Source organism: Melopsittacus undulatus, chromosome 3 (genome assembly GCF_012275295.1).
Source record: "Melopsittacus undulatus isolate bMelUnd1 chromosome 3, bMelUnd1.mat.Z, whole genome shotgun sequence".
Lineage (NCBI taxonomy): Eukaryota > Metazoa > Chordata > Aves > Psittaciformes > Psittaculidae > Melopsittacus > Melopsittacus undulatus.
In genome coordinates this window covers 89,289,902-89,310,311 of record NC_047529.1, presented here as the reverse complement: position 1 = coordinate 89,310,311, position 20,410 = coordinate 89,289,902, and the positions used below count along the sequence as shown (strand labels likewise).

At 38.8% G+C, this 20,410-nt stretch overlaps 1 protein-coding gene across 1 annotated transcript in view; it reads right to left on the bottom strand.

Annotated features, from left to right (window-relative positions):
• DISC1 (DISC1 scaffold protein) overlaps positions 1-20,410 on the bottom strand; it is a 181,917-nt gene that overhangs the window by 144,604 nt on the left and 16,903 nt on the right. Inside the window, exons 3-4 of the mRNA XM_034061203.1 lie at positions 3,867-4,017; positions 406-535 (exon numbers count right to left, since the gene is read on the bottom strand). Coding sequence (XP_033917094.1) covers positions 406-535; positions 3,867-4,017 — 281 coding nt within the window. The remainder of the gene's footprint in view (positions 1-405; positions 536-3,866; positions 4,018-20,410) is intronic.

Here is a 20,410-nt window from a genome sequence, read left to right as displayed (position 1 = left end):
ATCTTTCAGGAACAAAAGCTGGTAAATCATGTATTTACAGTCAATTCTAACCAGAATCAGATAAAAACTTTTTGCCTTTGAGTAAAAATTGTTGGAGATCAGTGAAATAATAAAATGGCAAATTATAACACAGAGAGGACACTTTAAAAGATAATTAGGAAAGTTAAAGCATGCACACAAGCCACCGAGCCTTGCAGTTCTGCTTCTCCATAATGAGATTAACTCAGCTCCTGTGGCTGCCATCTCCAATCATCACTTAGATATCAACTGGACTACAGCCAAGGCTCTAATTGCTGCACAGAAGCAAAGTCACTATTACAATAAATGTACTGAATTCTGTGTGACAGCTTACAAGCTTTTCCCTACACAGCACTAGTTCTTAAGAGAACTTTGCAGTCCTGTTACCTGTAACCACTTCTTTTCTTGAAAAAGTTGGTTTCGTTTTGTGGCTGAAACCTCCATCCTCTCCTGGTAAGTGGATCTCAAAAGTCTATGCTCGTTTTCATGCCAAACTTGCATTTCTCCATTTCTAACACTTTGGAAAAATGAAAAAAGCTAAGTTAGCATTATTGCCAAACACCAACTTTTCAAAGACTAAATAGATCAGAATGTTACATGTTACCTTCAGAGTCATAACACTCCATCACCAGAATGATTACATCTTAAATGGATATAGTTAGAGAACAAGAGATTTTTCCTTGGCATATCTTCCTTTATTATCTCAAACATTTACACTGTTTTTACCACATGCTGAAGAATAAAAAAGGAAAACTTGTATAGCTTCAGGCTTCCCCCAGCTTTTTCATATTTCAGAAATTTATCCATCACTGCCTTGAAAGAGACTAAACTAAGGCATGTAATTTCTATCAATACAGAGAAAAATCTCTCTTAGACAGAAGTTTAGAAACTTGCCAAAGCCATTTTTGCAGCTTCTGACAGCTTTCAGAGACTACATTAGAGATCATCTGGAGTGTTTGCTTCTCTGTTTGCCAAATTTTACTTCTCTGCTGCACAGTGAGTTCTTTCAAAATTGCAGTCAGTGGGATTCCTCACAGTGGCCAGTACAACCCCCAGCTGTAAATCTTTGCATGATTGGATCCCAAGGTAATCAGTGCACTACATTAAGTGTCAAGTCCATAATCAGCCTCTCAAAATGCACCTGCAAACAATGCAAACCTTTCATCTTGTATGTTCCTGCATAAGGGCATGCGTGCTTGTAAGGCCAACTGTATTTCTGTGTCCGTCTCTACAGAAGCAAGTGCATTACCACATAAAGGGTACAGATGCATTTCAAGATCTTGTTTAAAAAAAAATAAATACAAACAAACAAAACAAAAACCCTATGTCTCAAAGAATGTTTCTGAAGCATGATTTCCCACTGTAATCATGCAAAGCAAATGCATTCATGCCACACACAAAATATGCATCACAAGTCTAGTGTAAGCACAATTAATCACACTTAGGATCCCCATGCACAGCTGTTTGACAAGTGTGTAGAACAAGAGATTCCTGTCTCTTCTGCAGGACCATCAGAAGACACACATGCTTTATTTCCTTTCTATGTGCTGAAGAATGTACTGAAAAGGCAAAATAACCCCTGGCACTAAAATAAATTGCATTAATATTTAAACAAAGCATACATAATGACAGCACAACTGTATTTTTGTAATAACAAAACAGCTCAAAGGGACACCTGCAATGTGAGGTGCTAGGTCATCACTACACATATGCCTTACAATCATTATAGGTTACTGTGGCTCCAACCACCCACACTTGCCAGAAGCTCTGAAGCCACCTTTTTAGCAAGAGCTGCGTCTTCCCAAGATCTGTATGCAATAGAGATTTCCAAGTAGTTGGTTGAAATTAAGAAACATTCCACAATAAACATACGCTATTCTCAGAACCTCCTTGGAAATCCCATGTACATCTAACTTTTTGGTACTGAGGAAACAGAAACAAGATCTCTTGGATCTCACCAAAATTGGGTGATTGCATGAACCCAGGTTTAGCTTAGGTACTGTTCCTAAGCTAAACATAACCAAACGTGGCTCCTATCACCTGCCCCCAATATCCTGTGTCAGCACCAAATACATTCCCCTAAAAGCTAGTCTCATAACTTAATCAAGTAAAACAAAACCAGGGCATGAATTTCAGTTTCATGTATTGAACAAATAACCTGCCATATGCACTTTTTTATTTTAAAAGTTGTTAATTTGCAAAAAGATGAGACTGGCTTAACTACTGCAAAACTGCAACAATCTTGTCATATGGGGCTAACATCATCTTTCTAATTCTCCAGTGAAAACAGAAGTCTTGGGTATATTGGTTTTGTTCACATTCAGAATCAAAAACTGAAGCCTACAAGTTTTTCATGAAGAAGTGGTCACATTTTCAATCTTGCCCTGTCTAAAAATACTGTTGGAAAATAAAGATTTTTAACACCTGTATTGAAGACAAAGGGCAGGCCTGCTGCATCAACAAGAGAGTCAGACCACAAACAAAGCAGTATGAAAGGCTACAAGAATCAAGTAAGAAAAAGAAAGGGTGTCACAACAAACTCAAGCTCAAAGAAAGGAGCATGCACAGGACACAAAAGTGAAGAGGATAGTTATCTAACCCTGAAGAATGGCACTGCTCTCAGACCTGTGCAAACAGAAGAGTTACAGTTGTAATCAAAGAACAGCACTAGCTTCATAAATGTATATATTATTTATTCTGTATATTATTATACAAAAAATATATCTACATTATATAAGAAAAAAGAAGCAGACTATGTACTTCAAGGATGCTTTAGTGACTTAATTTTTGTGACAAGAAAGACAACAGCACCTCTAAAGCCAAAATCATTATAAAGCAAACACATCTCAATTACAAAATACAAGATGTTGCACCCTAAATCGTTAAGGAATGGCAAAACAGCTGCTTAGGGCCTCAGAAGGTAGAGGCAAAAAACTCTGAGGGCATGCAGTTTGTTTTATATCTCTCTTAAGCCTAAATACTATAAAATAGAGACTAAAAATACCCTTTAATGTGTCAAATTTAGCAATGAAATCCTATTATCTGTACTGGTTTTACCCAATTTTCATGTCTATCAAAAACTATGTATTGACTAGCACACTGAAGCCTTTCTACGTACAAGCTGCCAGAAAACAAAAGATTTTTCTTCTTTCATTTATGCTGTTGCATTTAAGAATAGCTCCCAGTATCTATGAAGAATCCTCATGCTTCTAATAACAGTAACCAGTAGCATAGCTGAAGACCGGCCTAGAAAGAGAGGCAACTTTTTCTTCCTAAGCTAACTACCTCCCTTGGGTCATCCAACGCATCTTCATTCCCCTGATCTTTGAAGCTGTTATCCCTTCAAGAGAAGGTTGAGAAATTGTTTTTGTGACTTTGTACACTGCTGAGCACATTACTGCCACCTAACAAGTGATGCATAAAAGGAAACTCACAAAGATCTGTTCATATAAAAAAAAATGAATCTGTTTTTACTTTATATTTAAATATCCTCTCATTGCTTGTAAAGGAGCATCAAAATTAACTCCACAGGGAACCATTGCTCAAGCTGCCTTGCTGCTGTATGCTCAAGTTGCCGTGTCAAGGATTCAATCCCATTCCCACTCAATAACAGTGAGAAAAGTTCCATTTAATTCACCAGTTTGACATGATCTATTTTTTTTAGGGCAATTCTAAAAGAACTGCAGAAAGAAAAAAAGGAAGGTGGGAGGGGATTTTCATAAACAAGCTCCATGCTGATATGCTAGAATGTCCTTAAAACTCTTTATTAGAATTATTCATGAATTGCATTCTGTACTTAGAGAGAAACAGAAGCACCATTCTACATAACAGGGAATCAACAGACTTACCGATGATCAGCAGCCCAGTGCAACGTTGCTTGAACTTGGGTAACAAACCGGTCCAAAAAACTGCTAACTGAAGGATGCCTTGAAGGAAGCTGAAATTTTAAAGAATTTTTCTCTCTCTCCAGTTCTTCCAGTTTCCTTCTAAATTTATCAGCTAGAAATTAAAAAACAAACAAACAAAAACCACAAAAATTTACTCATCAGTGACAACGGTTCCATTTTACATGTAGAAGAAATACAGGTCAATCAACAAAAAGTAAAATCCACCTCACAGACAGTTCTTCTCCTTTTGATAAAATGTCAGTATTTCGCTCAAGGATGAATTGCTAAGAGTACAATGGAAAACATCAGACAAGCAGGATGCTAAGCTACTTTCTTCTACAACAAGGACAAAACTGCAGGCTTCTCAGCACTTTCACAGAGTTTTAATTTGGTAAGGCTTCAAAGAATTGGTTCAAAGTTATCTGTGCTTTTTTCCTAGAGAAACAGCTCTGAATCCAATTCTAAGAAAACTCCTACTCTTAGCTGTTCCAGTTTTAAAACAGTCTTAGGTGGCAGTTACACATTTAAAGTCTGACCTTTTAACAAACTGCATCATTATTAGGTCAAGAACTGAAGAATCACCTATGATCAGCAATATGTTTCAGGAGAAAATGCACAAGCAATTATAGCATTTAAACAATTATATCATTCCAGGCTGTCCTGAATTATGCTTATTTTATCATCCAACAAAAAGATTTAACTTCCAGTAAAAGAAGCAGTGGTCCTTAAGAGATTACTTTGACTCTACCATAGCTATAAATTTCTTACAGTAAATATTTCTCTGTGTAAGCCAGTTCTTTGTTTTCTTTCCCTCTGTAGAAATCAAAGGAACACAGTTTAATTGCAAATTATTATTTCTGGAATATATATTCTGTACAGTGCCAGTATGTTAGCAAAAATCACATCCATGACACATAAGAAGCCTGGCTGGTCCTGGCCAGAACACCTTTGATGATACATTAGTCAAATCAGAGATAGCTTAACTATCCTGCAAATGGAAAACCTTTACAGTTCAGTACTTTCCCCATGACCCCACTGCCTACAATTTTGCACAATTAGCATTCCTTCCTTTCTAACATCTCAATACATCATGTTACTATAAGAATAACATCCATCTGTGCATGCTTTTTACAGCTTATTTTCTTTATCCTCAAAGGGGTTTTAAGACAAGGGGTTTAGCAAAATGATCCATTTTTACAATAATCTATCAGTCATACTGATCTCCTTTCTGCTTCTGTGCTGATGGGGCGGAATAAAGACACAAGAACATACTAATGAGACTAGATCTTCTCCCTGGGGCAGCAGACTGTTCCAGGGTAGCTAAACTCCTGTTATTATTAGGGTGCAAAGTTACTGCGGGGTCCAGGCCTTGCCCCAGCAGCCACATGTACATGTGTGTGTTCTCTTCCTGCAAAGGAGAAACATATTTTCAGCAGTGAAGCTGAACGACATTTGTAGTGCATTTTTCAGGGACCACAGTTGTTCAATCCCTACCACAACAAGGAAACTCAAATTTGGGCCCAGATTAAGCTCCCTAGCCCATGCTTTCACCAGTAGGGCATATCAGCATTTGTATTTTGTACAGAATTTCGAAGACAGTCATCAAAAATATCACTGTTTAAAACAGAAAAGTGTTGGATTGTGATCAACAACTGCTGAATGCCAAAACACATAAAAACATCTCCTTTTACTCAAACTAGCCACCAACAAGCTTTGTGTGTTAAACAAGCAGGAGTTGAGAGAGAAGGCAACTCTCTACAGCCATTTAACAATGTTTTCACTGTTCTCCAACATAATTACACTTACACTGTGTTTGCGCATCCAGCTGTTTCATCACTCTATTCTACCCATCCTGGCCCCTAGAAACAGGCTATTTTGGGAAGGAAAACAGATGAGGGGATCCACCTGCCAATTCATTCTCTCTTTCATTAATTCTTGGCTATATTCTGCTTTATACATTCCAATCTACACAGTATTCAATTAATTTCTACTAACAGATGTTTTTAAATAATTTGTTCCACTGGCATTTTGTAAGTACTACTGCTAGACATATCCACTTGTTACCTCTCAGCGCTAAATGTTTTTTATTTTTTTATACTTTCAGCATTGCAGTTAGGGGTTATGTCTCAAGAGACTCCAGCACCACCGAGCTGAACTCTGCAGCACACAGCTTTTTGTCTCCTTTCCTGGAAAGGTTGATCTGGCTGTCTTCAGTGAGAGAATAGATCAAGGCTCCTCAGTGCCAGCTGCAGAGAGCCATGCAAATAAGGCTCATCTCAGTCCAGCTTTCAGTGCTGCAGCTCAAGAGAGATCTGGGTCAAGCAGAAGTAATAGAAATTATCAGAACTCTAGCAAATAGAATGTAACAAACATGGCGATAAATAAGTGGAGATAAAGACAAGGAAGTAACTTCCAGTACATACCAGGATGCTACAAAGTAATCCATAATATAGTGCTTTTTACCTCTCCTCAGAACTTGGGTTCCCAGTAACATACCCGAGTTGTAGTAAAGGAGGTGAGGAAAAACATTACATATAGTAAAGCACTTTAACTGCTTGGGATAGACAGGAAATCTCCACCACTGCTGGTTTTCAAGTCAGACAAACATATGTGAGGAATAGCTCTTGCACACAGTTTCTAAGGTTGAAGCCAGCAAGATCAAATATGCTCTCCTGAGATCCCTTCCCACTTATTTTCTATGATTTTTCAGCCTAAAAGCAGATAGAGAAGGCATTTGCTATTCATAAGCCATCAGACTCAAGGACATCACTTCTACCTCCATTTTAGTCTTCCAAGTGTGCGATTCCAGCACAGAAGAGACCTTCACAGAATCACAGTGCTCACTGATGGACAGAAACACCGAAAGAAAATACACACACTTGGATACCTACACACACAAAGGCTTAATACTTTAGTGCTCTGTCCCACACTTCACCTCAAGTCATTTAATACACAGCTCACATGAAAAAAAGCAACATCCCATTTGAAGTTCTTAGATGAAGGAACTTAGTATATTCAGTAATGAAGGAACGTAGCATATTCAGTACATACTGTTTTACAGACAAGTATCTGGAATAAGGTTTAATTCTCTTAAACAGCCTTTTATTTCACTGTATTATGTTGCCAACTGCCTTGCATCAGTCCTACAGATACCCTATACAAAGCTTCTGCTTCACAGAATCATAGAATGGTTTTGGTTGGAAGGGACCATAAAACTTATCTAGGTCCAGCCCCCTGCCATGGGCAGAGACACCTTCCACTAGACCAGGTTGCTCTAAGCCCTGTCCAACCTGGCCTTAAACACTTCCAGGGATGGGGCATCCACAACTTCTCTGGGCAACCTGTTCCAGTGCCTCACCACCCTCATAGTAAAGAATTTCTTCCTGATATCTAATCTAAACTATCCTTTATCAGTTTAAAGCCATTGCCCCTTGTACTGCCACTACATGTCCTTGTAAAAAGTCCCTCTCTACTTCTGTGTAAACAGCAAAAAGTTAACCCTTAACCTATCTCCCATCCCAATCTATTATTGCCTTATGCACCTCAAACATCCCACTCAAACTAAAGTCAACCCAGAGTACAAGCCTGGGAGACGCTGACTAACTGCTGGTTTCAAACAAACAGCAGTAAGAACTGCACTGTCTCCAAAGAACATGTTTTGTAATAGCTTTAAGCAAAGGAAGCAATTTACATAATTTTTAATTTATCATATGAGAACATCTGGCTACCTCTCTACTTTTTACACATTCTGATATGTATTTTTCCCTATAAGACAAGGTTCACTTTACCAGAACTTTTTATCATCATTTAAAACACATTTAAGAAAATCACCACAGTAAGGGTAGAACCTCATTTGCTACATACTTCATATATTTACATTTATTTATGTCTGTTCTTTGCTGATAGGTGAGAATATGATCAATCCTGCTATTCTACAAATTGTTGGACATTAAAAAGAAAAAAAAAAGCATTTCTTCAGCTAGTTCAACTAGAGAGTTCTCTTTTCTCATGCTATCTATGGTTTTGGTCTCCAAAATATATTATAGCAGAACATTTCAAATGGAATTATGAATTATTTAAACACATACCCTATCGGTAATTTTAAACCTGAAGTCTGACCTAGCTGTTTCCTCTTTTTTTTTACTGTAAATAAAAAAGAAAGAAAAATAGCCAACAACATTCCTTTTTCACTTTCCCTACACATTAATAACTTTGACATCATCATGCTCAAATCACACCAGTTTCCAGAAGAGACTTAAACAAGCTAAAGCAATGCTAGAAAGGCTAGAAAGTGCGGAGTCTAATGAATACGTGACTGAAATGCAGCTGGAGATTAGACTGCTAAGGAGGGTGTCTATAGCCTAATTACTAGCATTGCCTCCTGCAAAATTACTTGAAGGAGAACATACAAACCAAGTAGTATCCAAATGTGACATGTAAAGATATATACTGTGATAAGAACTGAAGGCATTACAAGCAACTGGAGTATACCTGTGCCCTTAATTTAAGGATAAAATAATGAACCACTTAACAGTACCGAAAAGATACACAGTAGGAGACACTCAATTCCTTGCGAGTCCTAACACATGGATATGTGTAAAAGGGAGCTTCAGATTAAAATTGGGTAGTTGAGTAGCTAGCCCTTAGACTCATAGAATAGTTAAGGTTGGAAAGGACCTTCAGATCACCTAGTTCCAACCCTGCCGCCATGGGCACGGACACCTCACACTAAATCACGTCACCCAAGGCTTCATCCAACCTGGCCTTGACTACCACTAGGGATGGAGCACTCAACTTCCCTGGGCAACCCATTCCAGTGCCTCCCCACCCTACCAGTAAAGAATTTCTTCCTTATATCCAATCTCAACTTCCCCTGTTTAAGTTTTAACCCTTACCACATGCTGTCTTGTCACAGGTACAGAGCAAACCTTTTGCCACCTTCCATTCAGCTCTGCATATGGAAACCTTTGAAACAAACTGAGTGCAAAGTCAAACTGCACACCCAGGCATATTTACTGTTAGGGTGGTGAGGTACTGGAATGGGTTGCCCAAGGAGGCTGTGAATGCTCCATCCCTGGCAGTGTTCAAGGCCAGGCTGGAGTAAGCCTTGTGTGGCACAGTTTAGCATGAGGTGTCCCTGCCCATGGCAGGGGGGTTGGAACTTCATGATCTTAAGGTCCTTTCCAACCCTAACTGTTCTATGATTCTACAGCTGGCTCCACAAATGTGTGGGGACACTGAAACCTGCTGGAGCAACAGGAGCAGCTGCTCCACCACAGAGCTATGCCTACCCTACTGCCTCTATGGACTAAAAGGAGCACATCTGCAGAGTGATACCGTTCAGTATTGAAGCCCCAACTTCATCCCACCTGCATGAAACCAGTCCATGCACTATAAGGCTGCTTTACAATGTAAAGCACAGTAAACTGAACTACTGGAAAATTCCCTTCAAAGGCTTGCAAACCTAATTTTAACTAAGATACTATTTGGGCTAGGGTCCTTGAAATATATCCAGCTGTCAGTGGAAAAAGTAGCTCCTAGGAATGCCAGTAAGCAGAGGCTAAAGCTTTCCAGACAAGGCTATAACCCCCTGGGTTACAGAGCCAAAATCTGTGTTCAGTTCATAAGAGGCCAGAGCCTAATGGCTGCTATAGCAAAGTGCAACTGAAATTACCCAGCTTACCCACCACTTATTACTTTCCATTCAAACCAAAAAAGTAACTTTGTGAAATTCAGTCCAGCTGTGCTCCTGAACTATCAAGACTACCCTGAGGAACAGCTGAGCAAACCAAACTCCTGGCTATGGAACACCATTTGAAGTCAGAAGTAAGTGCTACAGAATCCACATTAAAGCAGGAGGGACAAAACCTGTAGAGTGCACCACAACTCCTTGTGTTGTGTGTATTCTTTAGTTGTATGGCACTCAGTACAGGTGACAAACCTTTGTAATTCAATGTTTGCCTCCAATTCTAGTGCTATTTAAAGTTAAAAGAGTAGTAATCTGAAAAGTACAAGAGAACTGGTCTCCTACATTCCCAGCCAGACTGAAGGCATAAGAGCAGCCAAAATGCACCTCAGTGACCTGATGTCACATTTGATGCCATAAACTTCACCTGCTGCAGGTAACATCATTGGGAGGGATGGGGAGGAGGAAAGGAAAAGGAGAGGAGGAATGTGAAAATAGGGAAAATGACAGCACACACACACAGGGTCCTACTGCAATAAAATTACAATCAACAGAGACAAATGGAGAGAACAAAGCATCAGACATACAATGAAAACATTGTACCATAATTTCAGCACACCAGAAGCAGCTTAATCTTCACTGGTCTTAATCTGACATTTGTATTTTACATTAAAGCATAAACTAACCACTTCCATACCTTTTTAAATGCTGAAGTAGTAACATTTAAGTTACTGGTATGCATAACAGTTGCTGAAATAGTGGGCAGTTTTCTGTATGTGACAACCCCTCACTCATCTTACAGAGACTGCACAGAAATAAAGGCACAATCCCGTACAATGTCTGTACGCATCTGTAAATTCCTTTAAGCACCACCAGAGTTTTAATGCGTGGGCATTTTTTGAAGACATTTCTGCTTTAGTCAATTCACAATACAAAATAAGCAGTGCCCTATTGGCTGTTTGCTTTTCATAGTCTTTCATAAACATCAAGTTTCCAATGAAACCACCAAGATACTTACATTTCCAGTATGACTTTACAATAATTTACAGTAACATCAAAAGAGACAATAAAAGGAAAAAACAAGCTGATTGCTGGTGCACTTCATTTTATACCAACATTATTCTGCAAGCAGTGCTGACAGTACTGTCACTACATATGAAATGGTACAGAAATAAAGAAAAGTATGTACTGCTGATTCCAGGCTGAATCTGCATTTTAAAAAAAAGCATGGCTGTGCAGCACAATGGTGTAGATACCTACTGTGAATTAAATTCTACTCTTAAAAAGATCCCTCAAGAAAAGGAAGCTAGCAGAAATCAATGCAAAGCCACACAGCTCCTTCTTTTATTGGAGATGGTAGAGGAAGAATTTCAGTAAAGGCTTCCATCAGCACGGTTCACATACATGAACAACTGTCAGCTATATATTAATATATCACCTGTGGGTGATTCAATCCCACTTCACCATGGCCCCTTCTTTGTTTCAGGAATCTCTAAGCCAACACGTGCCTTTATTCACTGCCTCTGAATAAATGCCATGGCTTGATTAGAAGACAGACCAGTCAATTAACAGTGAAACAATGCAATACTCTACAACTAACTGCATTCTGAGATACCAGTCACTTTTATAAAGCAAGTTTCTAAAGAAATAAGAAATTCTAAAATCTGATGGACTGTATATCTGGGCTTATATTTCAAGGATTTTCTGACTAGAGACACAGTCAGATTATGTTGGGATTTTTTTTACCAGGCTCTACTTAAGCACATACTGTGAATGTAAAGTGCTTTGTTCTAGCTGTCAAAGAAATAAAAGCCTCCTTTGTTACTGCCTAACCTGAATATATTGAGAATATCATCCCAAAGCACACCATATGAAAGATTTTTTTTTTGCTATAAGTCCAAAACTAGTATAGATAATATAAGAAGTATTCCACAGAGGTTTATCTTCTTGCTTTTAAAAGCCATGCTGTAAAAAAGTACAACAAAGCAGCACAAAGTCAGCTAAAAAACACCAACGAGTAGGTGCAGAATTGCTTTAAAATTGAAGTTTGAAAGAAAACAGCACAGATTTTAAAATGTGGTGCATATTAAATTGTGCAATGTTCCCCCCCTCCCCCAAGGACTATAATATGTAAACAAATTGACTTGCAGTTCTTCTTAAGCCACCACCACTACCAAAGCCAAAATGCAATTAGACAACATTATCTTCCTTCTGTGACAAGGCACACTGATGAAAAGGTATCAAATATTGTTTCTTATAGAATGGATATTACCCACAGAGAACTCCAAAGAGAATATAGCTACATGCATACATCCCCAAACCAATTGCTCTGAAAACTGCAGTGGGGAATGCTATGGGGGAAACTTGAAGATTTGCTTTAGAAACAAAAAGAAGAGAGAAAATATAAAGCAAGTCTTTGCAGTAACTGAGCTGAAAACAGTAAATCCTTTCATAATGAATGAGTACCTGGACACCAGAATTTTGGCTTTGGGTGAAGAAAATATTTTTAATTCCTCTTGCTGCCTGCATTCCCCTTCATGTGTTCCCACAATAGCACTCAATGTTTTCCTGTATTCCAGGTCTTCACTCTCACACTCAGTATTCTACATAACTCAATATATACACCTAATTTCTCCTTTCATTACTCCTTCCTTATCTCCAGTATTCTTCAAGAACTAAACCTTTACCCTCAGATTAAGCTGATACCCTTCCCAAGCAGTCTGGATCAGTAGATGCAAAACCAAAACCTGTTTCAAAACTACTAAAGATGCTACCTTAGTTCACCCTAGCCACTTTTCCAATTTCTGCCATCCATGTTTGTTCTAGCACCAAAAGGTCACACCATTCTCCTTCATCCAGAAAAGGCCATATTCTAAGAAAGCAAGCAATATGAGAGAACAGTTCACAACATTTGTGATTTGTTCTCAGACTACTCTGCCTGCTGTCAGGCAAAATCTAGTCACAAATTTTAACATTTCATAGAATAATCACAGAACGGTTTAGGTTAGAAAGGACCTTTAAAGGTCATCTAGTCCAAAAAGCTTAGATGACTGGCTAGAAAGTTCAACATCCTACATACAAAGCATTGTAAGAGTATCTTTAAATTCTCTGTTTCCCCATCCTCACTCATCCATCAGTACTTTCACAGAATTTCTTGTGGAATTACCAACAGCTCCAGAGTATTACAGGAAAAAAACCCAACAATTAAGAGCTGTTCGATTTCCCTGGAGGAAGCTTACAAAACAATTTATCCATCTGCTCTGCATTGGAAAGACTGACACGAACACATGAAAGTAGTTAATATACAAAGTCTCACCCACATAGGTATATTTTTCTTACTACTGGTTCCCATGAGGCTCTCAAAACACTTAATGCTAACCAAAATATCACAGGAGCCTGCAGATCTTAAGCACTGTATTAGAAAAAAAAAATAAATAAATAAAACAAAAAACAACCAAACAGAAGTAGCTACAGGCATCATCAAGACAACCCATTTTAGTAATTTCTTTTTATGCATCTACACCTAGCAACATCTTCAGACAACAACAACAAAAAAAAGCAGAAGTGATACACAGCATGGTTTCCTGGAAAGGGTTCTACCCATTCCTATGCCAGGTGGCTTCAAGTCATACTCCCAATATTCTCTCATGACCACGGATTTACAGTGATCTCAGCTAAATAACCCCATTTCTTTCAGCTTCTAGGTCCTCTGCCTGTAAAAATTTGGATGGTAACAATTGCTCCACAGGGGCCTCATTAGGCTTAATTAACTCCTGTGTGAGATCTTCAGATAAAAGGATTGCTGTAATTACACAATCTGAACTGCTTCTTGCATAAGAAACCTTGTATTATCCCTTTCATAATTTGACCTTTTCTTAAAAGTTAGTGCCCTTTTGTTCTTCTACAGGACTCTGTTCCCTATAAAAGACTACTACCTCCGGGAGTCACCTCTTCATTTTCTAATTTCAAATGCAGATAAAGCCCAGCCTTTCTTTCCTAGTTGAACAAAAGGGATCCTGAGTTTTGTTTCTTTTTTTTAAATCACTGTTCCATACCTTCCTCCCTTTCACAAACATGCTACTATTTTTCACATTTGTGATATTCTTTTAATCCTGGCACTACAGCTGTCCCCACCGTCCCGGCACAGAGCTCCTGGGAAGTGTTACAGGCAGAACTACCCCTCAAGCACACAAGACACTGGGCCGAGCTCTACAGTAGGTTGTCAGCAGTGGGCAGTGGTGAAAAGATCAAAAGGCTCTCCAAGCAAGTTCCACAGCCCTTTAACTCTACTTTGCTCCTCCTTTAGCAAAGCACTTATGAATGAGACAACATCCCATTGACCACCAAATGCAAACAGAGGCTCAGCTGGGTTATGTCCACACACAAAAAGAGCCCACCCAACAACAGCTACTGCAAAGAGGCATAACCTCCTCTAGCATGGCAATCCACAGAACCTCTCCATGTCCCACCCAAGTGAATCACAGCAGTATCAAGGCACCTTTGCTGGTCTCCATGCTTTAAACTGTGAGACTTTAAAATTTTATATACATACTCACCGCCTTCTTCCAGCCTGAGCCCATGAAGTTTCACTGTAACCAGCAGCTTTTCCACCTACTCATCAGAGCCTCCTCAGCATGGAAACTCAAACTGCTAGACCTGTCTGTATTGACCGAGAGCCAGGGTGGATGGGGCTTTGAGCAAGCCAGTCTAGTGGTAGGCGTCCCTACCCATGTTAGGGAGGTTGGAACTAGATGATCTTTAAGGTCCCTTCCAACCCAAACCATTCTGTGATTATATCTCCTGTACCATGTGTTAACTACAAATTAAATCACTGCAAGTAATAAGTTTTTATCAGCATACAGCTTCACAGTATCTAATCTCTACTTTCCTCATGAATTACAATTAAATAGTACTGCTACAGTAGCGGATCCTGCTGTAAATTTCACTCCATGCCAGCATACCCACACCACCTGTTTCACCATAGCCAAATAAATATTTCTATCCAGCCTCCCACCTTGACTCTGCCCAGCACCATCCCCTACTACTGAAATTATTTCAGCAAAATGTCTTGGAAATTATGAGTAAAGGTTACATTAATATATCTCAACAGCAACCTCTCTAAACTTTCTTTCACCTTCCAAATACACCCTGCAAATGCAACAGATGATAGCTGAGCTGCTTTTCCCACCCACACCCATTCAGCTCCTTTACCTTAATTGGACAGCTTTGGAAGAACTGTGGTAAAATATGTAGATCAGACAGATGGCATTTGCTGCTCTTTTATCAATCCTGCTGCTCAGTAGTTTTAAAAAGCCATGATAATTCACTGCTTGAATAGTGTCAGATAGATCCTGGGTTCCACTGCAACTTTGTCTTCTCCATTTTGTAAGTGGAATTATTTTATTCACAGGAAGCATCAGAACCTTCATCCAGGGCACAAAAAGATATTTGATTACAACAAGATACCCAAGATAACCAACTTCTGTTCTTTGCTTTTCAATTTCTCCTCAAAAAGCACAATGCTATCTCTGCTTTATTCTGGCAGATCTGAAAAACAACTGGCCTCTGCACTTCCCACCTGGAACAGTGGGGCAGGGAAAGTTTGGCCCTCCCTTAAAGTTCTCTTTACACTATCCACCCTCACTGTAGGGCATGCTCATGGCTCCCTGTTCCTCTTCACAACCAGAACCACATCTGACCATCATATATTAATAAATTATCGAAGCTACTCATGGATATATATATCTATATACACACAGATCCCTCCACCTTTGGGTGGATATATTTGCATACACACACATCCTCCCATCCTTATGGAACACGTCTTCCTTGCCGTATAGTGAAAATTATTATTCCTCTTCTTTTCAGAGAGATGTGTTAAGACAAAAAGCAAGGTTAAAAATACAGAAAACCACTGTTACTTGGTTACAGAACAACAAAGTGTGGTGGGAGAGAGTAAAAACAATAGATTTTACTCTGAAATATCAGTATTTGATGGCTGGCTTGCTAGAATTTCAGTTCATCAGTGTTCAAATTGCAATTTAGGCAGTGGTCATTTCTAAGCAAGTTCTTCCTTACTGATGGAAGATATGCAAATAACTTTTATCATGTTCTTTACTAGAGGCTCCACATTTCAACACGTATCTTCTTCCAAGCAATAAGCTCCTGTCAAGTTTGCGTTCCATCAAATCTGTCAATTGCAACTCATTTGGTGCTACAGGACAAGCCGACACATTGCACAAAGGTCAAGTGGAAAAACATCCTTTCCATTACATCAATGTAATAAGTTGGTAAAGGTCATTGTCCAGTAATTGCCACTATAGAAAATAACTTTATAGTAATCTACATGATAGAGAAGAAAAAGAGCAGTTCCTTCATTTATTTTTCTAAGACACAAGGTAACATTACTGCCATTGTCTCACTGCCTATAGAGTCTGATGAGAACAGCTTAACATACAGACCTTATAGCTCTCAGAAATACAACAAATATAATACACAAAACACAAGGACAACTTCTCCATAAAACCATGAAAATTAAAATGACAGCATTTATTGATAGCAACACCTTACACCTCTGAAGCTCCAATCACAATAGGAGCTCGATGGGATATACAGTTTTCTATTAAAACTCCAAAGACTGTAGTATGGTAAGTGATGATATACCCATTTTATGGACAGCTCATTTGAAACAGACTTAAGTATCCCACCTACAGTTGAAATAGCAAAATACCAATATGTTCTTGTAACTTAAAACAAACAAAACCAAACCACCTTAAATCCCACAAAAAAAACCACAAAATCTGTTATGTACTATTTTTAGCTCCGCATTCCTATATAATAATCTATTTTCTCATCAAAACATTTTTCTGCTTTTCCAAAAAGATGTTCCACTATCATTTGGAACATCAGCAGTGTGTTACAGAACAATAATAATGTATACAAATACAGAAGTTAGCATTAGACCACTTTAATGCTGGAGATGAAAACCTAAGGCTAAGTGAGCAACAACCCAACTTACATAGAGGCATGATCCTCATCACCTGAGGAAGCCTGGCTGTGTCATGCAATGGAGGAAGAAAAGGGCAAGGAAGATGCTCAGATTCCCCTCATTTCACTACATCTATCCAAAAGCAATTTATATATGACACAGTGTACTCTTGGTTTCTGCTAAAGATTAAAAATTGAGCACTAGCATAAGGGATTCAGAATCTGTATCATCAAGACAAGTCTGGAAAAAAATTTGCAGTTACTAGGAGAAGTAGTAGAAATATTTTACACACTGGACTCTAAATGGGAAAAAAAAAAAAAAAAAAAAACAAACCCAAAACTAAGAACTTTTCTCACCATATCATTTAATCAATGCTCTGTTAGCACTGGTCTCCTGGATTTGCTGCAAAACTGCTTAGGTTTTAACAGATTTTACATGTCAGCTGAACATTACCAAAAAATTGTGTGCATCCTAACAAGCTTTAATCAAGAAGAAACAACTTTTTACTAAATTAACAAACAGTTAACCAGAGACAGCTGCAACTCTGTCCCTAAGACACAGAATAGACATTAACTACCTTAATGCCTCCAGAATGAGGCTAATAGAAATTATAACATCATCAAAAATGGGAATTATAACATCAGAATTGGGCCATCCCATCAATAAATACTGTGAGAGAGACAGTACAGGTATCAGAGCCACATGCCTCTTCCAAAACCTTACTGTTCCCTTAAAAAAAAAAAAAAAACAAAACTGGCATAACATAATAACATATAGCTCCTTTCATGGGTTTTCACTTCCACAGGGAAGGGGGAGGCTGGAAGCTGGCCAAAGGACAGAGTGGCATTCTTCACAAACCTCTTCAATGCCACTTCAGCTGCCACGTGCAAGAATGGGAGTGATGTTTGTTTTACCCTCTGGCACATTTCCTAAGTGTGTCAAATTCGACTAGTTATTCAAAGATACTCAATAACAACACTATCAAGACCTTAAAAAGCCATAATGGTTTCTTCGGTGACAAGTACTATGAATGATGGCAGCACCACAACATGGTGTTGCAAGCAGCTGCAGTAAGGCACATCCAAGAAGAAAATAAAATTATTCTCAAAGATCTTTGCTTTCTAGCTGTTCAGTAACAGACAGGAAATAACATTTTAAAGTGTTTTAGGTTAGCAAAGCGTTGTGTTTGACACATACCCCTTGAAATGTGGATGCTTTAACTGTAACTGCATTAACACAATACCATATATACCCCCCATTCTGGAGAATGTTACTTATGTTTGGAAACTTCATCAAGTAGATCCATTACTGTGTAAATAAAATTTTCCCTTGGACAGCTGCCTTTACCTGAAGAGGTGAAAGTTTAAAAATCCATAATCTAAAGATTCTGATATTCACTGAAGTCAGTGGGATTTGCAGGTGTGCAGCCTATTTACAAGCTGGAACACTTACATAAGCCTAAACTGAAGAAGAAAAAAAAATTGTTTTGTTTTTGTTTTTTTTTTTTTTTTTTACAAAGGACTAGAAAGAAAAGTTGACAGACAATACCTTACACCTCTCCAAGCACAATCCAGCAGCACACACATACATACAACAAAACATAGGCATGTTAAACCACTAGAAGAAACAAAGTCCTAAAGTGACAAGAATTGTCAGACTAGATCAGACTCAGGTCCATCCAGAACAGGATCCTGCCTGCAGCAGTGACAACTGGATGTTTCAGCATTTCAAAAGATGGAGAGAAAGGCCCTCAGGGGCAGCCTGACAGTCTCTAGAAGACTGCACACACTTCTGGTGCCAGAAAATCCTATGGATCAATTCAGCAGGCTACAGGACTTAGCAGGCAGCCATACCTTAATGCAATTATGTGACGATGAAAGTTAAGAAACAAACCCTCAAACAAAATTCCATCGTGCTAAGTTTACAAAAACCTTTTCCAGAAATACTTTAAACAGATTTAAGCAGAAGATACAATCAGGTACAATTGGGTCAAACACAGGAAAGAGTGCAATAAAAAAAATTTAACAAAGTATTTGCATAAAGTTTCAAAGGAAGTAAGAGTCTGAATGTTATTCCTTCAGAAAAATCCTGTAGAATATCTCCCTCTGTACAACTACCTTGTCTCCTATATTATATCCCTGTTACTAAGCTCCACTGTTGATAAAATGACTTTATTTTCTCAAATAAATTCTGTAGTTCTCCCTGCCACTGCAATATTTCCACTGTTACCTTTCTAATTTATATTCACCTTCTCCCACTGTTATTAGGCAACAAAAGAATTAACATAAAACTCCAAAAAAAAGTTAGAAATAAAATCTTTAATAAGTAGCAAAAATATCTAGTCCAATTTAGACATTCCCGGTCACTCTACCCAGTGTCAGAACTCTTCCTTTGGGAACCAAACCATCATCTGTCCTTAACCCAACTCTTTAAATTGTTTATTTACCAGGGAAAGGATTAAGATATTAATATTATCCTCTAGCACCATAGCTTCCTCACCATTCCTAGGCTGGCTTTATTTTTTTCACATATAAACAAGAATTTGGCTTATTTACCTAAATCCATTAACAATGAGACCTAGCTGTGAAGCGAATACAGATATCCTCAACTCCCAGCAAAACAGGATTGGAACAAGATTAAAATCTTGTTAGTGGCTGGCCACAGGGCTCCCATCAGGGCAGAGTATGATGCTCACTCACTGTGGTTATAGCACATCTTTTTCTTGGGAAAAAGAGAACACAAGAAGTATATGATTCAATGCAAATATTTACTTTAAAAAATAAATAAATAAATCCCACTGTTCATCCAAAATCGGAGGCTCTGACAAGACAAAAAGTGTAGGGAAAGAGCAAGTTAGAAGTACAATAGTGTTCTCCCATTCCTAACAGACCTGGACAGCAAAGGGTAAGTTTAATCCAGCCTCTTCCCCTTACTCCTTCCTGCCAGAATTCTTCTGCAATCACACACAGAAGCCTGTAGCCTCAGGAAGGGACAGGGAACTTCATCAGGAGCCAGGGATGGTCTTGCAGAATCTGACTCAAACCATTCAGAGCCAGCAGAAGAACAATACACCACCACACAAATCCTTTTTACTACTTTCCAGAGGGTAATGATTCAAACTACCAGCATCTAATTTTGCATGATATACTGCATGAGGTTCCCGCCCATACATGTGACACACACAGTGACATGACCTTCCAGCTCCTTTCATATATTCACTGCTGTTCCTCAGGCTCCTGCAAATAAAGGAATGTAGGGAAACACCACCTGCTAGGACAAGGTCAGTAACTTCCCAGTCTGGTGAAAATTAACTCATTGAGTGAAAGGGACAAGGAAGATGCACCTTGTCATCATGCCCACAATCTTGACTTTAGATTACAGGTAAGCAGCAGAATTACTACCTTGCACTAGCTCAGAGTCTGCAGTCCAGAAGACAGTTTACAACCACAGAGATGCAGCACAGCAGCAGGCTGATAATACCCACTACCACCCCCAGGATATCACAGTAAACCATTGAAGAGCAAATTCAAGCCTGCTCACCAGGTGATAAGCAGAAACAGCAGCAGCCCAGGCTAACAGAGCCTGCTGCCTGAACAAATATGCAAGAAGGGCACAGGAGAGGAAGAACATGTGACTCATGGTCTTCCCAAAAGACACTTGCCAAGCACCTTCCTAAAACACAAAGCAGAGGGAAGAGTTACTGCTAAAAGATACCCTACTGTTGCAACATGCTAGCATGGAAACAGAGGACATCAGAATGGGAGACATGGGAAAGCAAGCTTCTTGCCTTACAGTCAGTGAAGTTCCTCATATCATCCTATGCACAGGATA